At 36.1% G+C, this 19,692-nt stretch overlaps 1 protein-coding gene across 5 annotated transcripts in view; it reads left to right on the top strand.

Moving 5' to 3' along the window:
* The window catches only part of MEF2C (myocyte enhancer factor 2C), a 120,976-nt gene that overhangs the window by 38,321 nt on the left and 62,963 nt on the right, over positions 1–19,692 (top strand). For all 5 annotated transcript variants that reach the window (XM_059834168.1, XM_059834166.1, XM_059834167.1 and 2 more), the window contains exon 2: positions 8,911–9,108. In XM_059834168.1, the coding sequence (XP_059690151.1) occupies positions 9,055–9,108 (54 nt within the window). In that variant the 5' untranslated portion in view covers positions 8,911–9,054. The remainder of the gene's footprint in view (positions 1–8,910; positions 9,109–19,692) is intronic.

Here is a 19,692-nt window from a genome sequence, read left to right as displayed (position 1 = left end):
AAATATGTCCTTTATACTGTTTGTTTACAAAGATTTCTTAAATATCTAAATGTAGCAAAACTTGAGAATTAATTCCTATTATCAAGTATTAGTGTTTGAGTTCCCTTTCCCATCAGCAGCAACCCCAAAGCCATTTCTCTGTGTCAGTTTTACTTCAGGGGTCTACTCCCTGTATTTTCTATAACTGAGCTCTCTCCCAGTGTCTCTCAATTTTCAGCTTCTCTTCATGGTCACAAATCACAAACCTCCATAAAATAATACGTAACAAAGTTCTTTGCTGCCTTTTGTTCAAGTATCCAGGTCTATATGATCACAGATGTAATGCTCCAAGTATCCAGGTCTATATGATCACAGATGTAATGCTCACCAGTAGTAATCCTACCCCTTCTACCTTCTTTCGTCTTCCAGCCATTACTCAAATTAGCCTTAAAATGGCAACACCATGAGCAACACTTCCCAGCCAGAAAAAATGTTATACCACCTTAACACATCTATACAGTTTTCCTGTGAAGATATTTCCCATCACTAACCCAAAACAGTTTTACTTTAATTCAAGCTTTACCTTCACGATCTTTGTCACTCACTTTGGTCATCTTGAAAGGATTCCTTTTATTAACCCACTCACAATATTCTATAGAATCTGTTGTCTGGCAGAGGCACACATTTTCTTTTAATGAGGAACTTAATCACATCTCAGTTTTTCTTCTCTTAATTTCTACCCTTATGTTTTAAGGTACTTCCATCCTCAATTTTTTCCCTATTCTACCTCCTTAGATGACCCTTCCTAATTTTCAGCTTAGTCTTTGAACCAAATACAGTGCTCACTCATTTATTTGCTCAGTACTTTAAAGAGACTTTGGGTTCTTAATATGTTTTGTCCTGTTTATTCATGCCACGAAATTCCTGTTTCTAAAAGCTTCTCTTTTCTCTAAAAACTTCCTGAAAAGTTTCATTTGCAAATGTGTAAGGAATCACTTTTCAAAATATGTTTATTAGGTTGCTACAATCCAAATCTTTGTTCCTGCTCACAGAGATGAAGTGGTGGTGCAGCACAAACCCAGAACAGCAGAACTTAGCTTGTGTTGTTAAACATAGGTAGGGATGATTATAGTGTCCTTTGAGTAAGAAAAGGGAGGATCCTGGGTCAACGTGTATAAAATTTTTCTGTAGCTTGTTGGATGAAGATGAAGGAGACCAATCTGTGTAGATCTGAACAAGTCCACCTGTTTTACCCAAAATTTAATTCTTTTCTGCATCTACCCTGTCTATTGCTTCAAGACTGATCATTGACCATAGTTCAGACACTGCTGTCTCCAGCTCTCTTATCTAAGTGCATGTACCAAGCTTGCTTGCATTTCTGCAATTCAGCAAATTATAAGCAGAAAGTAATCAAAAATCTTCTCTGGTAAGAAAGAACCCTTTTGAGAATCAATTCTTACTTTCTTCAATAGAGGACAATCTGAAATTGTCTGCCACTGGTATTGGCGTTACCAAGCACTTGTACCCAGGTTCAGACTGTGATTTGATTATTGCGGTACATAGCTTTTTCCAATAATACCTGGAATCGTCCCCTGATTCTTAAAAACGGTTGTGGGGATTTATGTTCCTCACCACAGACTTCCTCACATACAAGCACTAGTAACAAATCTGTAAATCTAGATCTAACCACAGCCAGAGGCTGCCTTCAGGTGATGCAATGACTTAACTCTAGAGATCTCAGGCTTTTCCTGTAATAAGCCAACACTCTCCAAAGTTTTTGTGTATAGGACTGCTCCCAAACTGTAAGCACTAGTATCCTACCCAGTATGGAAGATGTCTTTAAATATAGCTAGACCAAGATCAGAGTGGTTCCAAGACACCTTTTCCACCCATAAGGTGCTAAATCTTACTCTCTTGGCCACTGAAATGCTTCCCTATCTCCTCCAGCTCATTAAATGATAGACTGAATTTGTAAAACACTTTTCCTGATATTTATTGCACACCTATTAACTATAATGCAATCCAATCAAATTATTAGCTCAAAACTATTGAGACTCCTAACTGAAATTGCAGCGGTCCAATTTCCCTACTCCATATTCAGACAGGTTCCTGTTCCTAGTCACTGTCTCCGTTTCAGACCAATTAGTTGATTCAGTTTTCAGTCCTTTATTTTCTCCCGTGTATTATTAGCTTGTCTGATTCAATAAACTGTTATGCTTGAGCCAGTCTCCCAAGCACTTCAAGGATCTTATTCCATATTTATTGGTCAGACTCCCATTATGCCTGTCTAGCTGCCAAAGGTACGTCATGAACCTAATCGTAAACCTGTAAACTTTTTCTTCAAACTGTTTGCTTTCCATTTTTTTCAGCTGGGTGATGGGTAGGGACTGAGGTGTCACCTGCTAGTCATTGTAGATTTAAAATCAACTTTTCACGGGTACGTTTTTTAGTATATTAGCATTTCGCTTAATTGTTTTCCTTAACATATGCATTACTGTCTGCATTCTTTCCTTTACAAATCAAATATTCTTCTTCATCTATTCTTCAAAAATGTTGTAAATTAGCCAAGTCTTCCTTTCTTCATCAAGCGTAGCAGGCACGTATCTCTTCTTACTGGGCTGCAGGCAATCAGTTTTCATCTAGATTGCCAGTGGTTGCTTCCTCTTTTGGTGCACCGCTGCAAGGAATGACTCACCATCTGTGGCAAATTCCACAGTCACTTGCAAGGCCTTTGGCCTCCTATCATGGATCTTTATCAGCATGTCCAGGTTTGATATAACATGTATGCACTATTCAGAAAACCCTCTTTCGGTGTGCCTGATGGACGACTCTCGGCACATCCTCGGGAAGGTAAGCTGAAGTCACTCCTTTCCTTTTCATATAGGCGTGGATCAGCTTAAAGTGGTAGGTGGCTACAGACTAGATAGCGTCTGGATAACTCAATCTTTTGAAAAGCAGGGTCTGTGGCATAATGAAGTAGGGCTACTCTTAAGAAGTACCATCTTCTCCGCTATTTTGGCAATGATGCTTAGTTTGCCCAAAAATGTTTTCAGGGCAACTTTGCAAAACAATAGCAAGTGAAACTCTTCCACCCACATTGCGTAACTTCTTGCTCTGTGAGATAACTTGGTACTGTACTGGAGTGTAAGCTACAGTGACCACAGTTGTGTGATTCAAGGGAGATGAAGTATTCTAACAACTAGTTGTCAGAACCATTTAACTCCAAATTCCAAAAAATTCACAATGCTGGATATTCTTATGCCTCCTCCTCCCAGGCCTACAAATAATGGTATTGATTACAAGACAGTAACCCGGCTGTAAGAGAGCAATTTTCTGCAGTTCATTGCGACATTGTCAGTGTAATAGGAATATGTTCAAATATAAATGTGAAAAGCAAATAAGGCATATCTCCTGAAGCTCAGACTTCAAAATAAACACATTCTGCTATCCTTTACAAATAAAGAAATAAATGGAGTATCAGTTGGAAAGGAGAACCTTACAAATTCAGCAGATGCTTTCAAAGTCAGTAGCAAAATTAGTGGAATATTAATTCAGATCAAATGAATCAAGTTTTCTCTAAAACTTTTAATTAACAACTTAAATGTAGGGAATAATGATTTTGCAGTTTGCAAGTTTATGAACGTTTTACTCCTGCCTTGATGCAGAACTTCATTGCCCTTGAATTGTTCTCCTTTACAAATTAAACTCATGCCATAAATCAGAGATCAGGTTAGATAAATGAAAAGATGAATAAGCTTTGGTAGTTAAAGATTATAAATATTTTCTTTATGTACAGACTTTCTCAGTTTGACATACTCTCTCTCGAGTAGTCTGTAGTATTTCATCTGTTACACTATATCCATTATGGCTTAAATGTTTGTTTTATACTTCCTGTAGCAAAATGCATGATCTCTTCAGAGTTAAATTTAGTAGATTAAAACAAACTCCCTTCCAATCTTTTCATGTGGCAGCCTGGCCATAAGATCAAAACACATAAACGTAGGTTATGTTTAATTTCTAAATCAGAGTGTTGTGGACAGATGTTTGAAACCTTAAGATGACTCAGATTCATTTGTTGCATGGCTTTCTGCCTGGATAACCGTACTGTAGATCGTGCCATTTCTGCTTCACTGCTGTATTGCTGTGCTGGTGACGTATATAATTTTACCATAACCTTTCTGTTACTGGCCCAAACTGTGTCTTCTCCAATGACCATGCAACCAAACCACATGGAACGTGAAGGACCACTTCTATCTTTAATGTCAACTGATCTCAGTCGGATAACATGAGAGATGATCATTACTTTCACCCTTTTCTGTATTTCTTTCAGCTTTATCCAGCTCAAGGTGACAGACCCAAAATGATCGGTCTCTTTATTTGGTGCAGTATGCCCAGCTGTTTCTTCACGGTGTGGCTGTGTTTGTCTGTATGTGGGACATAGTCAGCTAGGGCTTTTACAGAAAACATTTCAGTGACCTTTTATTTGAATACGTGTTCCCCACTGTGGATTTTCATGGTTATGTTGCAGTTTTTGCAGCTAATTTTTCATCAGAGAAGTAGCTGATGTATTCTTACTCAGTACATTTAGATTTTTAGAATCTGATTTAAAACTCTTCTGAGTAAACAGAAAGGCTTGCATAAAAAGATTTCATAGATCTTTGAAGTTACTTTTGTTTATCAAGAGTGGTAGGAGAATGGGAACAGCATTTTTTTTGTTTGCTTCCTTACATCGGGATAATACAAAAATTTGGTTTGGTTCTTCAGTTTTAACCTAATTAATCCACTCAGAATGCAAGCTGCTTAATGGAACAGGGACATCTTTATGGCAAGTTTGTTTCTTTTGTAAAGCAACCATGAAAATGCTAAACCCTAGCACATTTTACCTTAGTTTTTCTCTGGCTGCCTTCTTGTTTATAAATTAAATATTTTGACTCTCCTGTTTTGATACTCCTTATTGCCCCTGGTGTGACTTGTTCAAAGAACTCTCTGTCTGGGGTGTTGCAGCAGAGCAGATTCAGACAGTTCTGCTCGGAGAAGGAAGTGGAGAGTTTTGGTTCCCATTTTGCACTTCTGGAACAGTTTAGGGAAGGAAGCACCTTTACACCTTTTATTGTTCGTGGTTGCTGACATCATATCCTTCCCTGACCACTCTGTGCGTGTTTCCTGCCATTCTGTCAAGATTCTTCTGTGTTGCAGAGGAGGGATAGCGGGTGTGCATGTGTGTATGCGTATGTGTACGCGTGTGTGTATGTCTGTGTGTGGATGCACGAAAGAGAGACAGGAGTGGTCAAGTGATCTGCTGCATTTGTCCATTAGCTCTTTTCCCTTCTCAAGGCTCAGATCAATCTTCTGTCAGCTACCACTGCCTCTGCCAAATCATATAGTGAACAGGAGCCCGCCAAAAATGAAGTTCCTCTTTTTGTAAGCGGTCTGATTTTTATTTTTTTTTTTATGTTTGGGTTTGCAAAAAGAAAAAATGCTGAAGACTGTAACACCATAGCATGTAACTATGTGTTTCTTGCAGTGCAATTTGTTTGCATGTAACCATGTCATTAAGTTTCTTTTATGTGGAGAGTTGCTTCAACAAAGCTTCTTGAATTATTTTAAGTTCCTTTTCAGATTCTCTTGCATAATAGAAGCCTTGCAGTAGTATTTGAGTTTTGTAGTACCTTCAACTTTTCTAGCTAGTGTGCTTTATTAATGTTAGGGAATGCAATTTATCACTTAACAGGAACTTTGAAGAATACGTAAATCTTAATCCTGCAAGAACTTTCAAAAAGGTTTGAGAGCACTGGTGAAGTCCTAAAGCAGCCGTGGAGATCTTTTGGTCTCTGGAGTTCTTTACATTCTGTTTGACTCGGAAGTCACCAGCCTTTGAAGGTTATATCCCTTGAATCAGATGTCTTGATTTACTCATCTAAATCTAATTGATTTGGAATCAGTCCAGCTGTCTGCTTTATGTATGTACATGTGCAAATGTATATACTAATGAAATTAATAGAACCATAGGCAAACACATGGTAAAAATAGCACGTGAAACAGTATGTGTTCATATGTATATATGTGTAAAAGAGTAAGACAGATACAAAGAATACCACAGCATTCCCAATTTGTTTCTAGTAGCAGTGAAAATAGCAGAAATTATTTTTTAAAAGGGAAATAAATTTGCTGGAAAAACTGAAAAGCTTTCATTTCAAACTAGACAAGTAAGCAAAAAGCAAACGGGAGAGAGGGTTTTTTTGTCTGTCTGTTGAAGCAAAATTATGTTTCTTTGCAAATTGTATGTTGGATACTTCTGACCTAACACATTCTGTCTTCTCCTTCAGGTTCTCTCAGACTGTATGATATTTAATAACTAAATCATCCTTGCTCCCCTTCCACTGTATTTTTCTGCACATCTAATTTTCCACTTAAAATAAAACTAGTGTAGTTAGTGGATTACTACAGGTAATGAAGATCAAAATTCTGCTCATCAAGTGTTGCATGAATTACTTCAAGATAATTTTGTGTAGATCGTAGGAATTTTAAGTGTTCTGACTTTATGCTGTCTATAAAAGCTTTTGTTGTTTGAAGACTGGTCTTAAATGTGGAACTGATAAGTGTGTGGGAGGGACTCAGCACATTGCTCCTCCACTAAGATTTTTGTCCTTGCCGGTAGATTTTCTCAGTATTCAGTGATTTTTTCTGAACTCACTCAGCATCAGCGTCTCGATCCGCAGAGCAGCTCTCATCCTTGCCAACCTGTCACCACTGCTCTGATCTGTCCACCCTGACCCTCCACCTTGCAGCGTATCAGAGTTTAGGCAGGCGTAGTGCTGTAAGCCGATAGTGCCACTGGCTTCAGCTGAATGAAAGGAAAGGAAATTGTTCCATATGCATTTGCTTTGGATTAGCTTATTGGCTTACTGTTACAGAGAAAGCCTGTTAGACTCCTTTGGGTCCTGCATGTGCATGGGAAACACCATTCTAACTTGCTCTTTGTATCAGAGGTAAGACTATAGGAAAAACAGGAAAGAAACCCAGTCTGAGGAAATTTAAAACTGTTTCTAAAAATAGACTGGGTTTGTTTGTCAACACCGAATATCAGATAAGACTGTCTCCTAGCTTTGTTTGGAAAAAAAGTTTTATAAATACATTTAATCAACTTAATTTATTTCAAAGTTTTGGACTTTGTTTTTGTAAATATGATCAAGTGCCTCTGCGTCTTTTTAAGCAGTGAAAAGTTGAACTTTTTCTCAAATAAGTAAAAAGCAGCAAAAATATTTTGCAGCCTTTACACTCTATTATACTGGCAACGTGAATTGTTCCATGTTCTGCATTACAGTAATGATTTAGGCATTCATAAATATGCCTAGCAAATAATAGAAAAAGGCATTCATGTACAGAAAGGTAGTAAGTATTAGACTTAAAAATTTATTTTGCCCAGCAGGTTGATTATGTCATAGTGACTACTTAGAAGACTCAAACTGACTGCTTATTTGTTAACTTATTTTTTTCTTAGAGTGATAAAACACTTCAGCAGCTTAAAGTTTAATGTATGCAGAGAAAATCAAGAGAGAACTGAAGATCAGAATGAGTGAGGTCTAGCTTTTCTACCTCAGTAGCTTTGAATCAGAGCCAAATAATGGATTAAATGGCCAGGACATCGGCTTAGTGTTACATAACATATTGTGGGAATTTATCAGGTTGGCTGTGAGACTACAACTTTAAAATAAATAAGAAACACCAGCCTCTGTTTTAAAATTACTAAATGTTTATTTCCAAGGCAATATTTTTAATACACTTGGATCTACCATAAAAACTTCAAAAAAACATTCTAAACCAATCTTCAGATTTTTTTTCTCTTCCGTATTTAAAAGAACTCTGTGCTGTTCTGTTCAAAATATGTAAATACAAAAATACGGTAAATGAAGGTTAAAAAGGGGAAAAAAAGCATCTTTTACTTCAGTACTAGACTGAACATCATTTCTGTATTTTCTTCTATACCTATCAAGTCTTTTATTGCTAAAAATACTTTGCATATGATAGAAATTAATTTTGTTATTTATGACATTTTGTGAAATATGGAATGTGTACTGTATTATGTATTTTTATATATTGCATCTAACGGTCCTTAGTTTTGCGACAGAACCAGTATTGTAAAGTTCAGGGAGCTAGTATCAGTGCATTACTGAAACTGTGAAAATATTTTTCAAAACATTCTTAATTTATCATCTATCCCTATTATTCTGTGCTATATAGCTTGTCTTTTGGTGCAAGAATTTTTATAAGGAAAGATATACATGTTTGCTAGTTTTGAATCATTCATCAGACCGTTTATCAATTTACATTGGAGTGAAATGAGGGAAAGTGCACTACTGTTTTCTTCAAGTATCTTGAGTAATACTTGCACTAATCTATATTCTTAAAGAATAAGGTTCAAAATTTTGGATTTAAAGTAGCTGACATCTCTCATATATCAAGTAGCACTTTAATAAAGGTCCATCCTATTTGCATAATGAGGGACATTATCACCTCTGCTGTCAAAACACAAGATTGTTTTCCCTTCAGAAATGAATTAGCTGGCCTACTTAGCATACATAGGTACAGAAAGGTTCATTAACTCTCTGATTTAGGTAATTTTTCATATTAGAGCAGTGAGTGATATTTAAAACTAGAGACATCTAATTCCGTTAAAGTTTTGGCAATGTGTATTTCAGTCCTTTTCCTCATTTCTTGATATATTGGTGGGTTTGTTCATAAAAAAGAAGCCTTTGAATTAAATTATTATTTCTCTATGCATTACTTATTTTATAAATGCAGTAAATTTTTATTACCATTTACTTGTCCTTGTACACTAAATTATAATGAGGATGCTTGGTCAGTTCCATATAATAACTTTCATCCAGTTATCACTTTTGTAATAACATTTGATTTCCTTTCTGTGTTTAGCAGGAACGGATGCAGGGGACTGTGAACTGAGTAGTGCAAGTGCTGAAGAAGGAGGTTTGTTTTGAGGAAACGGGAAAGAGGAAGAGAAGAGAAGGGAAAAATACATAATTTTAAGGAAGAAGGAGAGAAAAAAAAACGGGGACTATGGGGAGAAAAAAGATTCAGATTACAAGGATTATGGATGAACGTAACAGACAGGTGAGTAGCAAAAATACTGTATTTGAACACCATATTATATTTCTACAGTGACTTATAAGTGATTAAAAAGTTGATAACTTTGTGTACATATACATATACCCACGTCTATGTATATATATACACAATGTATGGAAGACTATCAAAGAAAAAGTACTTTTGGAAACAACCAGAAACCTCACACATAGTTTTTTCAAGTAGTTAGGAACATGCGTAGTTAGGAATTTATTACTTGAGGCCTTGATTCTACACAGACTGATGTGTATGCTCTACTTTGGGCCCCCTCTGCACTCGCTTTGACTTCAGTGTGTGATACACATGATTAAGCACATCTGCAAGTTGTTACAGGATACAGGCTTTTAGTACTGTATTTTGTGAACTATTATAATATGAGTTTATTTGCAGGAGGACTTGCATTTAAATTCATAGATCCAAGCTATTTATGTTTCTGCATGTTTGCAGTGTTTTTAGTTTTCCCTCCTTCATATACAAATGACACTACTTCATAAAAAAAATCTCATCTTTTCCTGTTTGAATTTTAAGAAGAATTTGAGTAGCCTAACACATTCTAAAACCCACATACAATAATATTGGCATGTTGTAGTTATGAAACAAAGTCTCTGTTACTAATGCTATGGCTAAAGGTCTAGCAGGAGTGGTTAATTAATTATTACCACTGCTTTAGAGAAAATGGCTGAGTAGCTGTCACATACTGTCAACACTATCTCTGACCATATGAAATATGGTCATAAATAAGAGAAACCACTTTCCTGTTTTCAGAAAAATAAAATTCAACAATTGGCATCTTAAAATAAAATGAGTGAAAAGCTGCTGCTGTTTACATCTTATGTAAATGGATGGATGTTTTGTTGAAACTGGAGATTCACAAGTGTGAGAAACCGTCCATAAAATTATTTAACATTATGACTAGTGTTCTTCAGACATGTGGCTGCAATTTAGGAGTAATCTTCAGTAGGTGTTTTCTAAGAACTTGATACTGAGTTACTATTAATATGTTCGTTATTAGTTATTAATTTGATCTATAAATTTCTTCATATATTCAGGTTGTTTTTTAAGAAGTTATGTGGTTAGTCTTCAAGGATTTTATAAAGCCATAAAAAACTCAGCCTAGGCATAACAACAAATTATAATCTTTAAATATGCTTTCCAAGAATTTTTAAATGTTGTAGTGTTAGTAGTCACTTGTGTTCTCCATGGCAGAAAATAATGTATAAAAGCAAAATTATATTTATGATGGATACATTTGAGCTTTCCCTAAAGGTTGTCTATTGCTGTGGGCCAAGCCAAAAAGCAATAATTCTATCAATATAAAACCATCACCATATTTATTTTAATTGGTTTATAGCTTGGAATTGAAATTTAATTTGAAATATATTGAACTGAATTTATCATTAAACATTAAGACACTAGGTGTTTGGAATTATCCCATACTACCATGGTTTCTTTCTGAAGTGAGCCTGACTTATTTTCTAAGTGGTCCTACAAAATTTTGCCACTAGTAATGTTAGTTCATACAATAGCTTCAGTGTCAACTTGCTTACTCAAACACAGTATTTATGGAGAGGTTAATCCCCAGTTTTGTCAAAGAGATATCTTTCAAGAGGCTAATTTTGCTTTAAAAAATGAAGACAGCTAGGCTTTCAAGTCATTCACAGTAGAGTGTCAAGACTTCTAGCACGAGCTTTCAGAACTAATAATTATGAATAAAACTGTAACACTGGAATACTAACAACTGTAGTATTAGTGCAGAAAGTGTTTATCTTGCTAGCATTTGATAGTATCCATCATGTTGATTAGTCACTGTGAAGCTGAAGGTATAGATTTACATTACTTTACCCTCCACATAGTATAATTGGCTTGATTCTTCTTCTCATTTCTACTAATATATTGATACATAATTTAGAAAGTGTTTCTACCGGTTTTATCCTCTTTGCATTTAGTGCCCTGATTTAAAGCTCAGTGAAGCCAATGAAGAGATTTCCATCAATTCATTTGGACTGTGGAATCAGGCATTTTAGTTGTAGCGATATATATGTGATTAAATACAACTGGATTTTCACCACTAGCTGATTGATCTTTTAACCATTTGTATGAGACGTACTCTTTCACAAGCCCTACTATTTCTTAAAATACAATATATTCCATGAGCTATTGCTGCTTCAGTGAAGCTGCATCAGTTTATTTGTTTTCTAACTTACACACTTCCAGTAATCTTAAAATAGTAACTGGTTTATATTCCTGTATTTTCTTTTTATTTGGTGACATAAATATATTTGAATGCACAGAAAAGATTAAAAGGTTGGGCTGGAAAAAAAAAAGGTTAAAAGTTTTTGATTAATAAAATTAAGATACCAGCTGAAGCACAGTTCCAGAAAGCTTATTTGTAGCTCCATTTACCGTTATATAGATGGAGACTGTTTTCTTTTCTTTCTTACAACCTCAACGAAAGATATTTGCAAGAACAGCAGCAAATCTGTTGACTTGAAACTGCCTTATTGTTGCTTATATTCAAACTCAGTGGGGTTTCACAATACAAGGCATGTTAGATGTGAAGATGATACACATGGATAGTGCATCCTCAGCCATTTTCAAGCACATAAATTATCTGCAGGACAGCGCGTGCAGGGAAAAATAGGTGGAACACGTATCGAACGAGGGGATTCAGCAATAGTTTAATTCTTCTGCCCTCTCTCAGTGCAAGGCTGAATCTGTTTGGATAATGGAGTTTTTGCAAAAGGGTTTAAGTTGTTGCAAGGCCTGTGGAAGGTGATTTCTGTCCTAGCTTTTCCACTCATTTGCCCAGTGTCCTGACTAGCTATTTACGTTAACCATTGAATGGAGTACTTGTTCTATCAGTAGAACAGCTGTTTTCTTCCACACCACTGCCTGCTATGGTAGGAGAGTCCATTACTGTTCAAAGTGCTTGTATGAGCGGATTGGAAAGGCCAAAAATAGTGCTGACCTCCCTTCAAGAGGATTTCTTCTGAGCAAGTCTAGTTGGTTGGATTTGTGTACTTTAGTGACCATACTGGTAATAAATGTAAGTTGAAACTGTCCAGAGTCAGATGTCTGGCTGCAGATCTCATAGAAATGTGCAGTATGGGGATATGATTTGCACTTTTCTAAAAACTATTTGAAACTTTGACATTTTGGGATAAGTTAAAGGAAAACTACTGCAACCTAGACATTAGAGGCCCAGTCCTTTTACCCTGGACTGCATAAGAGCTCTGTCATTGACTTCAGCGTGTGCAGAATTCAGGCTTTTAGCTAAGAGGAGCTATTAATTTAATGTTGTTTCATGTGGGCTGCCAGTTGACTGTATTTTCCTGGCCCTCATAGTTACCATCTGGTGACAAAGGTGGCAAGGATGTTTGAATCTTCTGAGAACGATCACAAATTCTCTTCGGTTGTGAAAGTTTCAGAAAAGCCTGCCTGAAAAATTCCCTTTCACTCTGCTTTTAGCCACAGGGACAAGGGCTATGAATAACTGCCAGGGCTAGAGTAAATGTGTATTTATTTGTCTAATTTAGTTACCATCATGATTCTAAATGGAAATGAAAACTCTCAAGAGAATCCTGTTATAAGCAGCCAATGTGACCAGAGACTTTCTTTTCATTATTGCAACACTGGGTAATATAGTCTTCATAAATGTGGAATGAATCTCTGGTAGTGTTGCTCAGGCTCATGAGATCATGGGACCCTGGTCAACAGCCCATTCAAGTAGACTGCATACATGATATTAGTTGCACCACCAACAGAACCGATAGCCAAAAATACTAGCACTGACATCTGATGTTGGAAGCTCCTGACTGCTACAAGTTCTTTGTGCAGAAATTTCAATTGGGCAGATTGGAGAAGGCTGCTGTGAAGAATTCTGGGTTTCTTATAAAAAAAAAAAAAGAAAAGAGGAAGGGCATTTGCAAAAACATGGGTGAACTTTATTTTCATGTGTTTTCTTAATTGAAAGAAATAATTCAACTAGCTCTGGTATGGTCAACACATGAAGGAAAAATTGCATTCATCTGCCTCAGAAAAGTCCTTGTATTTTTCCTGTTTGTTTTTCATCAGTTTGAAATATTTTGTTAATTTTAATGAGGGCCTTTTGTGGTCTGCTGTAGACGGGGATCATCTGAAACTCTCTTTGCAAGAGTCCGGGCAGGGCTGCCCAGGCCTAAAATAAATAGGTGTAATGACGTAAATGATATTGTATTACTGTTACACAAGGTCACTTACTTACAAAATATCTCATTAAATCCATGGTCTGTGAGCTAAATCCAGAGGTACAGTGACCCAGGAAAGAGGGCATATTGACCCAATGATATTCTGGTATTGGGTCTGGAAACACCCTCTTGCTTTTAATCCACTGGTTTTTCTAGTTAGTATTTCCATTAGTATGATCTTGCTCATTAGTTCTGCTTTCTTTTTTCCTGCTTGTGAAGCATGCCGTTGTCAGATTCACAGTTAAAACTGAGTTGAGCTTAGCTAATGATTCTGCATACTCTTTAAACCATCTCTTTCAATTTGTAATGAGCTGCTGGGAGCTTAAGTGTTATTAAATACCATAGGAAGTGCACACCTCAGTATTAAGGTGTTTAAATAGTAAGACACCCTTTTTAAAGTATCATGTCTGTGTAATTCTATGGGGTACAACAGTAACAAATGCTTGCTGTTTAACTTTTTCAGGCATAGACTTTTTATCATTAATTGATTCCGGCAAACCTGTAAAGCTATAAACCAAGACTTACTGCAGTTATCAGCTCAATAGAGAACAAATTAAAGCAGATAAGTAAAGTGAGGTTATGGGGCAGGGGAAAAATATCCTGGAGGGAAATGACCGTTTGCAGGAAGACCTAGATTTGTTCTACTGACTTCGATACCTAATGCTGCTAGTTTCAAAACTAATTTCAGCCTCATGTATCTATTTTTATCTGTGTTTCAGCTCCAGTTAAAAGGAAGGAGTAAGACACTATGGGCTGAATCAGAAACTCCCCTGTAGAAAGAGAGAAGAGGCTTGCGTATTAGTGCTAACATGACCACAAGTTAGATAGAAAACTTTTTTCCCACCGATTTCCTAATATTTTCAGTCTTCTCTCGTGGGGTGTCTTCATTTTATCCAAGAGCTGAGATGTAATGATTTTTTCCCCCAGGGAAATGTTTTCATATGAAAACATAACTGCTTAACTATGCAATTAAGCATCATTCTGTTCAATGAACCTTTGTCTTAAATATCACATGCTTTTTATCTTTTACATATTTGAATTCCTTCTCTTGCTTACGTTAAATGGCACACAATAAGACACATACTTGGAATATAGCATTACGGTTAGGCCTTGGTCCTGTTTTTTTCAGAGGTAAAGTTAGGTTTCTCTAAGCGAAGAATACACCCCAAGTTTTTATGATTCCTAAATTGTAGTGATCTGTACAACTCTGGCAGCACTTTTCACATTATGCCAGACTACCTGAGAAGTAAAGTTTTAAGAGAGCTGCTGAACTGAATTGTGAATTTCTAGAATATATTATATTTAAGGTTAAGTGTGCTTGTCTTACAAATGTATGTTCTGAGCATAATTTAGAGTGAATTAGCATAAGGTAAATATTTAGGTCAAATTACTTTTAATTTGAAGTGTGAGCAAGAAGCCTAAGTAGAGTGCAGTATGAATGAGGCATCTGCCAACACAGCAGAGCTGAAAACCAGGGCAGACACAGACACAGCCTTGCTGTCTTGCAAGGAATGGTTTGGAAAGCCCTGGGGGAGAAAGAGCTGGAGGTGGGAAGCAGAACTGAAGCCATTGTGGAGAGGAAGAAGTTACACTCTTCCTGTTATGACAGGAAATGCAGACAAATGTGCTTCCTGACCATTTGCTCAGCAGGGAATGAAATATTCTTTGACCTTTACCTTATGAACATTTTAGCAGCGCAGAACTAGTAAACATGTTTTTTACCCTAAACATCTATTTGTACCTGCCAGAACTGGTGATAGCATACCGAAAAAAAAAAAAGTCAGCTTTCTTGTATATTGTATTAGCTACTGTGTTTTTGATAGAGATGATGTTTTTTGCCTAAAATACGCGCATGTCTGTACGTCTATATATAATGGACTTAATCTTATCTCTCTGATTCAACAAAAGGAAATGAAGTATCAGAGATTAACCATTATTATTCTTTCATCCCTGTCTGGTTTTAGATCTTAATTTGTAAGTTAAAGTGGGAAGCTTATTGATACTGCCTAACCTACTAATTTCTGAGTTGCTGTATCATCTGTTAATTAACACATCTTCCAATTATTTCTCCTCTCTTTACTTACAAAGAAAAAATTTGTAGGAGAGATCCACCATTATGTGTTGGATTTGAGCAGACTGAATAGTATCACTATTTTGAGTATTTGATCTGTTATTTATGTACTAATATACTAAAAATGGGGCATAACACACAAGTACAAAACCTTCCTTTTTATACGGATTAATCATGAACATTTTTTTGTTATAGCTATAATTTTAGGGCATCCTGCTTAGAACTCCTCTTTATCTGGACTATTCAGCAAGCAGCAGCTCAATACGCTTGAGGCTTTCCAGGACAATAGCTCTTTTACCAGCATAAATCACTTCTGTCTCATCCCTGTAAGTTATGCTGGAGGGTTATAAGAACATGGAAGCAGGCTGCTGATGGTCCTTCACTGCCCTTTAAAGGGTCTTTCATTTAATATGGCATGCCCAGCTATTGCATAAAGGAAGGTTTGTCTAGAGTGAATCCTGCACTGGTGCTGCTTCCTGGTTCCACTGAGGGTTACTGTGAAGATTGTTGCAGCCAGGCCTCTTCATATGACAAACTGATCTAAACAAAAATCAAATAGGAGGAAGGGGAAGAGAGAGTATGACAAGAGCTGTTGCTTCTCGAGTAGTTATATGGGGTTTCAACATATGATAGGATTAGGTGCCTGGCCGTGACATTTTAGTCAAGAGCCCCTTGGTTTACACATGGCCAACTTGACTTTGCTTGTGTAGTACCTCCTATTTGTCACACATGTCATATCCACCATGCTTGCTCTAGTCCCTGTGTCAGAAATTTAGACATTCCAGATGAAATAAGAACAAACAGAACAATGTTTTTTCTTGACCAGGCAGTGTCTATATCAGATACTTCTATGCATCAGTGGTCCCTGATTTTCACTAGTCACTCATACATGTTTAATGGCAGGAAATATATATGGGAAGGATCATGTGCAAATTCCCTGTTTCTCTCATTTTCCTATGTCAGCTGCTATATATCTGTATAATCAGGATAGGAAGAGGTAAGGGGAACACTGATACTTTGCCACTGGCTGGACTGAACTCCTTGAAAGATTACAGGACTGCTACTTTCAAAACATCATAAACTCTTAGCACATATGCTGTGACTGTTAGTGACAAATACGAAGTGCTGTTATGGGTCAGCCTCTCAGAATGCGTAAGATTTCAGAAAAGTACTAGAAGGACCTGAATTAAAAACAAAGATAAAATAATCCCAAACCAACTCCCACCAAAAAATACAGAATAAAACAAAGACTACATTGCGACAAAGATAAATAATGTATCCTGAAGGCGGTATTCATTAAATGGAGTATTTATGGCTGCTTCTGTTCCTCTACTGATGTATTAACATCTGTAAGAAGCATATAATTTTTCCTGCAAATTTAGCTAAATGAAGACTATTACCAGTGGCCACTATTACCATTTACACACACACACATTTAAATTTAAATTTCAGCACGTAAAATAATTTATACTTGCAACCAAGCAACATTACCTTCTAGTTTATTTAGTTTAAGTAAGTTTTACCTACTCGCGATTAAACAGGAAATTCTACTCTGGGCCAAATTACCCTCTAAATGGAGCATATCACAGTGTGTGATATGCACACTTGAATTCAGGCTGTCTACAGCCCCACTTACAGACATTGCAATGACTAGTCCATGAACCATCTCTCAGAAGACTCTTGCAGCTTTATGCATGAAGAGCTAGTTGAGACGTGTTTCCATGGTATTGAAGAAGAGCCAGAGTTGAAGTGGAAAAATGTCCTTTTAACAATCCTCTTTTGTCAATGCCTTTCCTTTAGCAGATACAGTGGGTTTCACCTTTAGTCAGAATTTCATCCAAAATGCATAAAAAGCTCACCTTGATTTATATCAAGGAGGTTGGAAGCTGGCTACTTTACTGTTTAGTTTTCCCAATACTTGAAAGCAGCATCTGATTTGCTCACAGCCTATAAAGTCATCAGCATTTATGCTTCTTCATACACAAAATTGCTGGAGGCTTTAGTAACCTACCTTCTCAGTACCACCATTCCTGTTATGAGGGCAGTTTGGTTCTTAAATTTTTTAAAATAACCTTTGAATAAGTAAAATAACCATAGTGCTAAGACAAATAGTAATAGGCTAGTGGGTTTTCAGTTAATATGAAGAGATGGAACTAGGTTATTTTTTGGTATGTTTCAAAGGTAAATGTGGTACTTTCCGCACACTGCTCTTTTTGCAATACATATAAAACTATGCATAAAAGCGCCTCATAACAGTATTTAGAACCTGTGTCAATGTTTCAAACTTTATGTTTTATATACACATGCTTAAAAATGTTTTAAAGACAGTTGAATGCTGGCCTCTTATCTGTTCCACTTCCTCCCTCCACTCCACTTTCGTTCTCCCCAATTCTCACACTGTCATTATAAAATATTATATCCCAAAAAGAGAAGGACTTCCTAAACTGCCTACCATTCTCCTAAAAAGGAGAAAATCTGTGAGCTGAAAACCACCTACAAATTAGCAGTGGTTTAGACAGCAGGGATAATTAATCATATCTTGACTAATATCGTCAGCAAAGAAAATATAGTGATTTGATTCTTGCTGCTGAAAAAAAGTTAAATATTAAACATATATTGAAATGCATGCACTTTTTTGGGTGTCCTTTTTTAAATATGTTGATGAATTGTCTCACTGTATGTGTGTTTTCATTCAGTCTCACTAGTGTTCTTTATGTCAAATGACAAAATGACATCATCCATTGTTATATGACGCTATCATGACTGAGAACTTTGAATGCAGTATATGACAATAAGACTATGTGACCGCCTGGATTTTTTGGTACTGTAGCTACAGCTACTCAAAAGCTTGTGTTCATGCAGACTCTCTGTGTCTTGTTCATTCTCAGCACTGAGTCAGTTCAAGTGTAGTCAAAGCTTCTTAAGTGTAAGTTGCACAGTGCCTTCCACCTAGATGAAAGAGACCAAATGTTTTAAATAATTTATGCTAATTTTTACCACTCAGCAAAATTTCTGCAGTACTAGTATATATCTGTTACCTTAGACAAAATTTATTGGATACTTTTGTTTTGGGTGAGTATGGTTAACATAACAAATGATTAACAAATTGAGACCCAAAATGTTAAGTAATAAAGATGCTGTCTACTTATATTGCTTACAAAGATATTTTAATGTATGGAAGAGACTTACATTCATCTTCCTTATGTAGCCACATAGAAGAAAGTATGAAAAAAAAATCACTGTTTTTAAATGGCTTGAAGAGTATTCTTAATCTCTCTGAAGTTACTGACCTTTCACTATACATTTGAAAACACAAGTTCATCCCTACTATACACTGTTGTAAAAGCATGATAAATAAATTTACATGTATATGTAATGTATACATATATATTTACATCTATAAATTTACATCTATATATGTAATACATAGATGTGAAGATAAGCCACAATGAATGGCATCTTTAAAAAGAAAAGTAATATTCCAGATCACCATAGAAACAGTAATACAATTTTTTTAATGCATTTATCAGCAGTTGCAGAAAGCATTATCTGATAGATTTAGAAAATGTTAGAAAGATCAAGGAGTTAAAATCAAATTCAGAGCAATTAAGATTATATTTTAAAAAAAAAGAAAAAAAAAGATCTAGGTGGTTTGTTCTTTTTTTCACTTGCCACAAAAAGGAACTATAACCAGTATCATTCTGGTGATAAGTATTACGAAATAAGTATGTGCTGTGCAGCACAGCTGTGTGGTTATTCTAAATGTTCAGGAGCACCTAACAGTAAACACAAACAGTGGCTTTAAAGATATTTCTGTACTGGAGTGTACTTTGATGGTAAGAAGCTGTAACATGCTAAATTCTGAGGTTTCTGTGCAACAGAAACCATACTGTACAGAGACACTCCACCTACAGCACTGTGGTCAAAAAGTTGATTGAAAGGCATTTTAGATGCAGAAAAATACATTGAGTTAGTACATTTTATTTTCTGTATGTTTAGCTTTTTCTAAAACATGCTTTTATATACATATATGTTTCAACAAGTGCATTGCAATTTTCTGCAATCGGAGAAAACATTAAAGGAGTATTTGAAAGACTAGGGGTTTTTTCAGAATTTGAATGAAGTTTTGTTACCTCTCTCGTTATTCATTCCAAATATCAAAAGCCATTGAGACAGACAAATTTAGAAAGAACTTACTATCAGTTATGCATGCTTGAGACCAGTGCTGGGGAAAGTGTGTTTTTAAAATGCTTGAATAATTGTATTTAATGGCAA

The sequence above is a fragment of the Gavia stellata genome, chromosome Z, assembly GCF_030936135.1.
Source record: "Gavia stellata isolate bGavSte3 chromosome Z, bGavSte3.hap2, whole genome shotgun sequence".
In the NCBI taxonomy this organism is placed as follows: Eukaryota; Metazoa; Chordata; class Aves; order Gaviiformes; family Gaviidae; genus Gavia; species Gavia stellata.
This window is presented reverse-complemented; position numbering and strand designations above follow the sequence as displayed.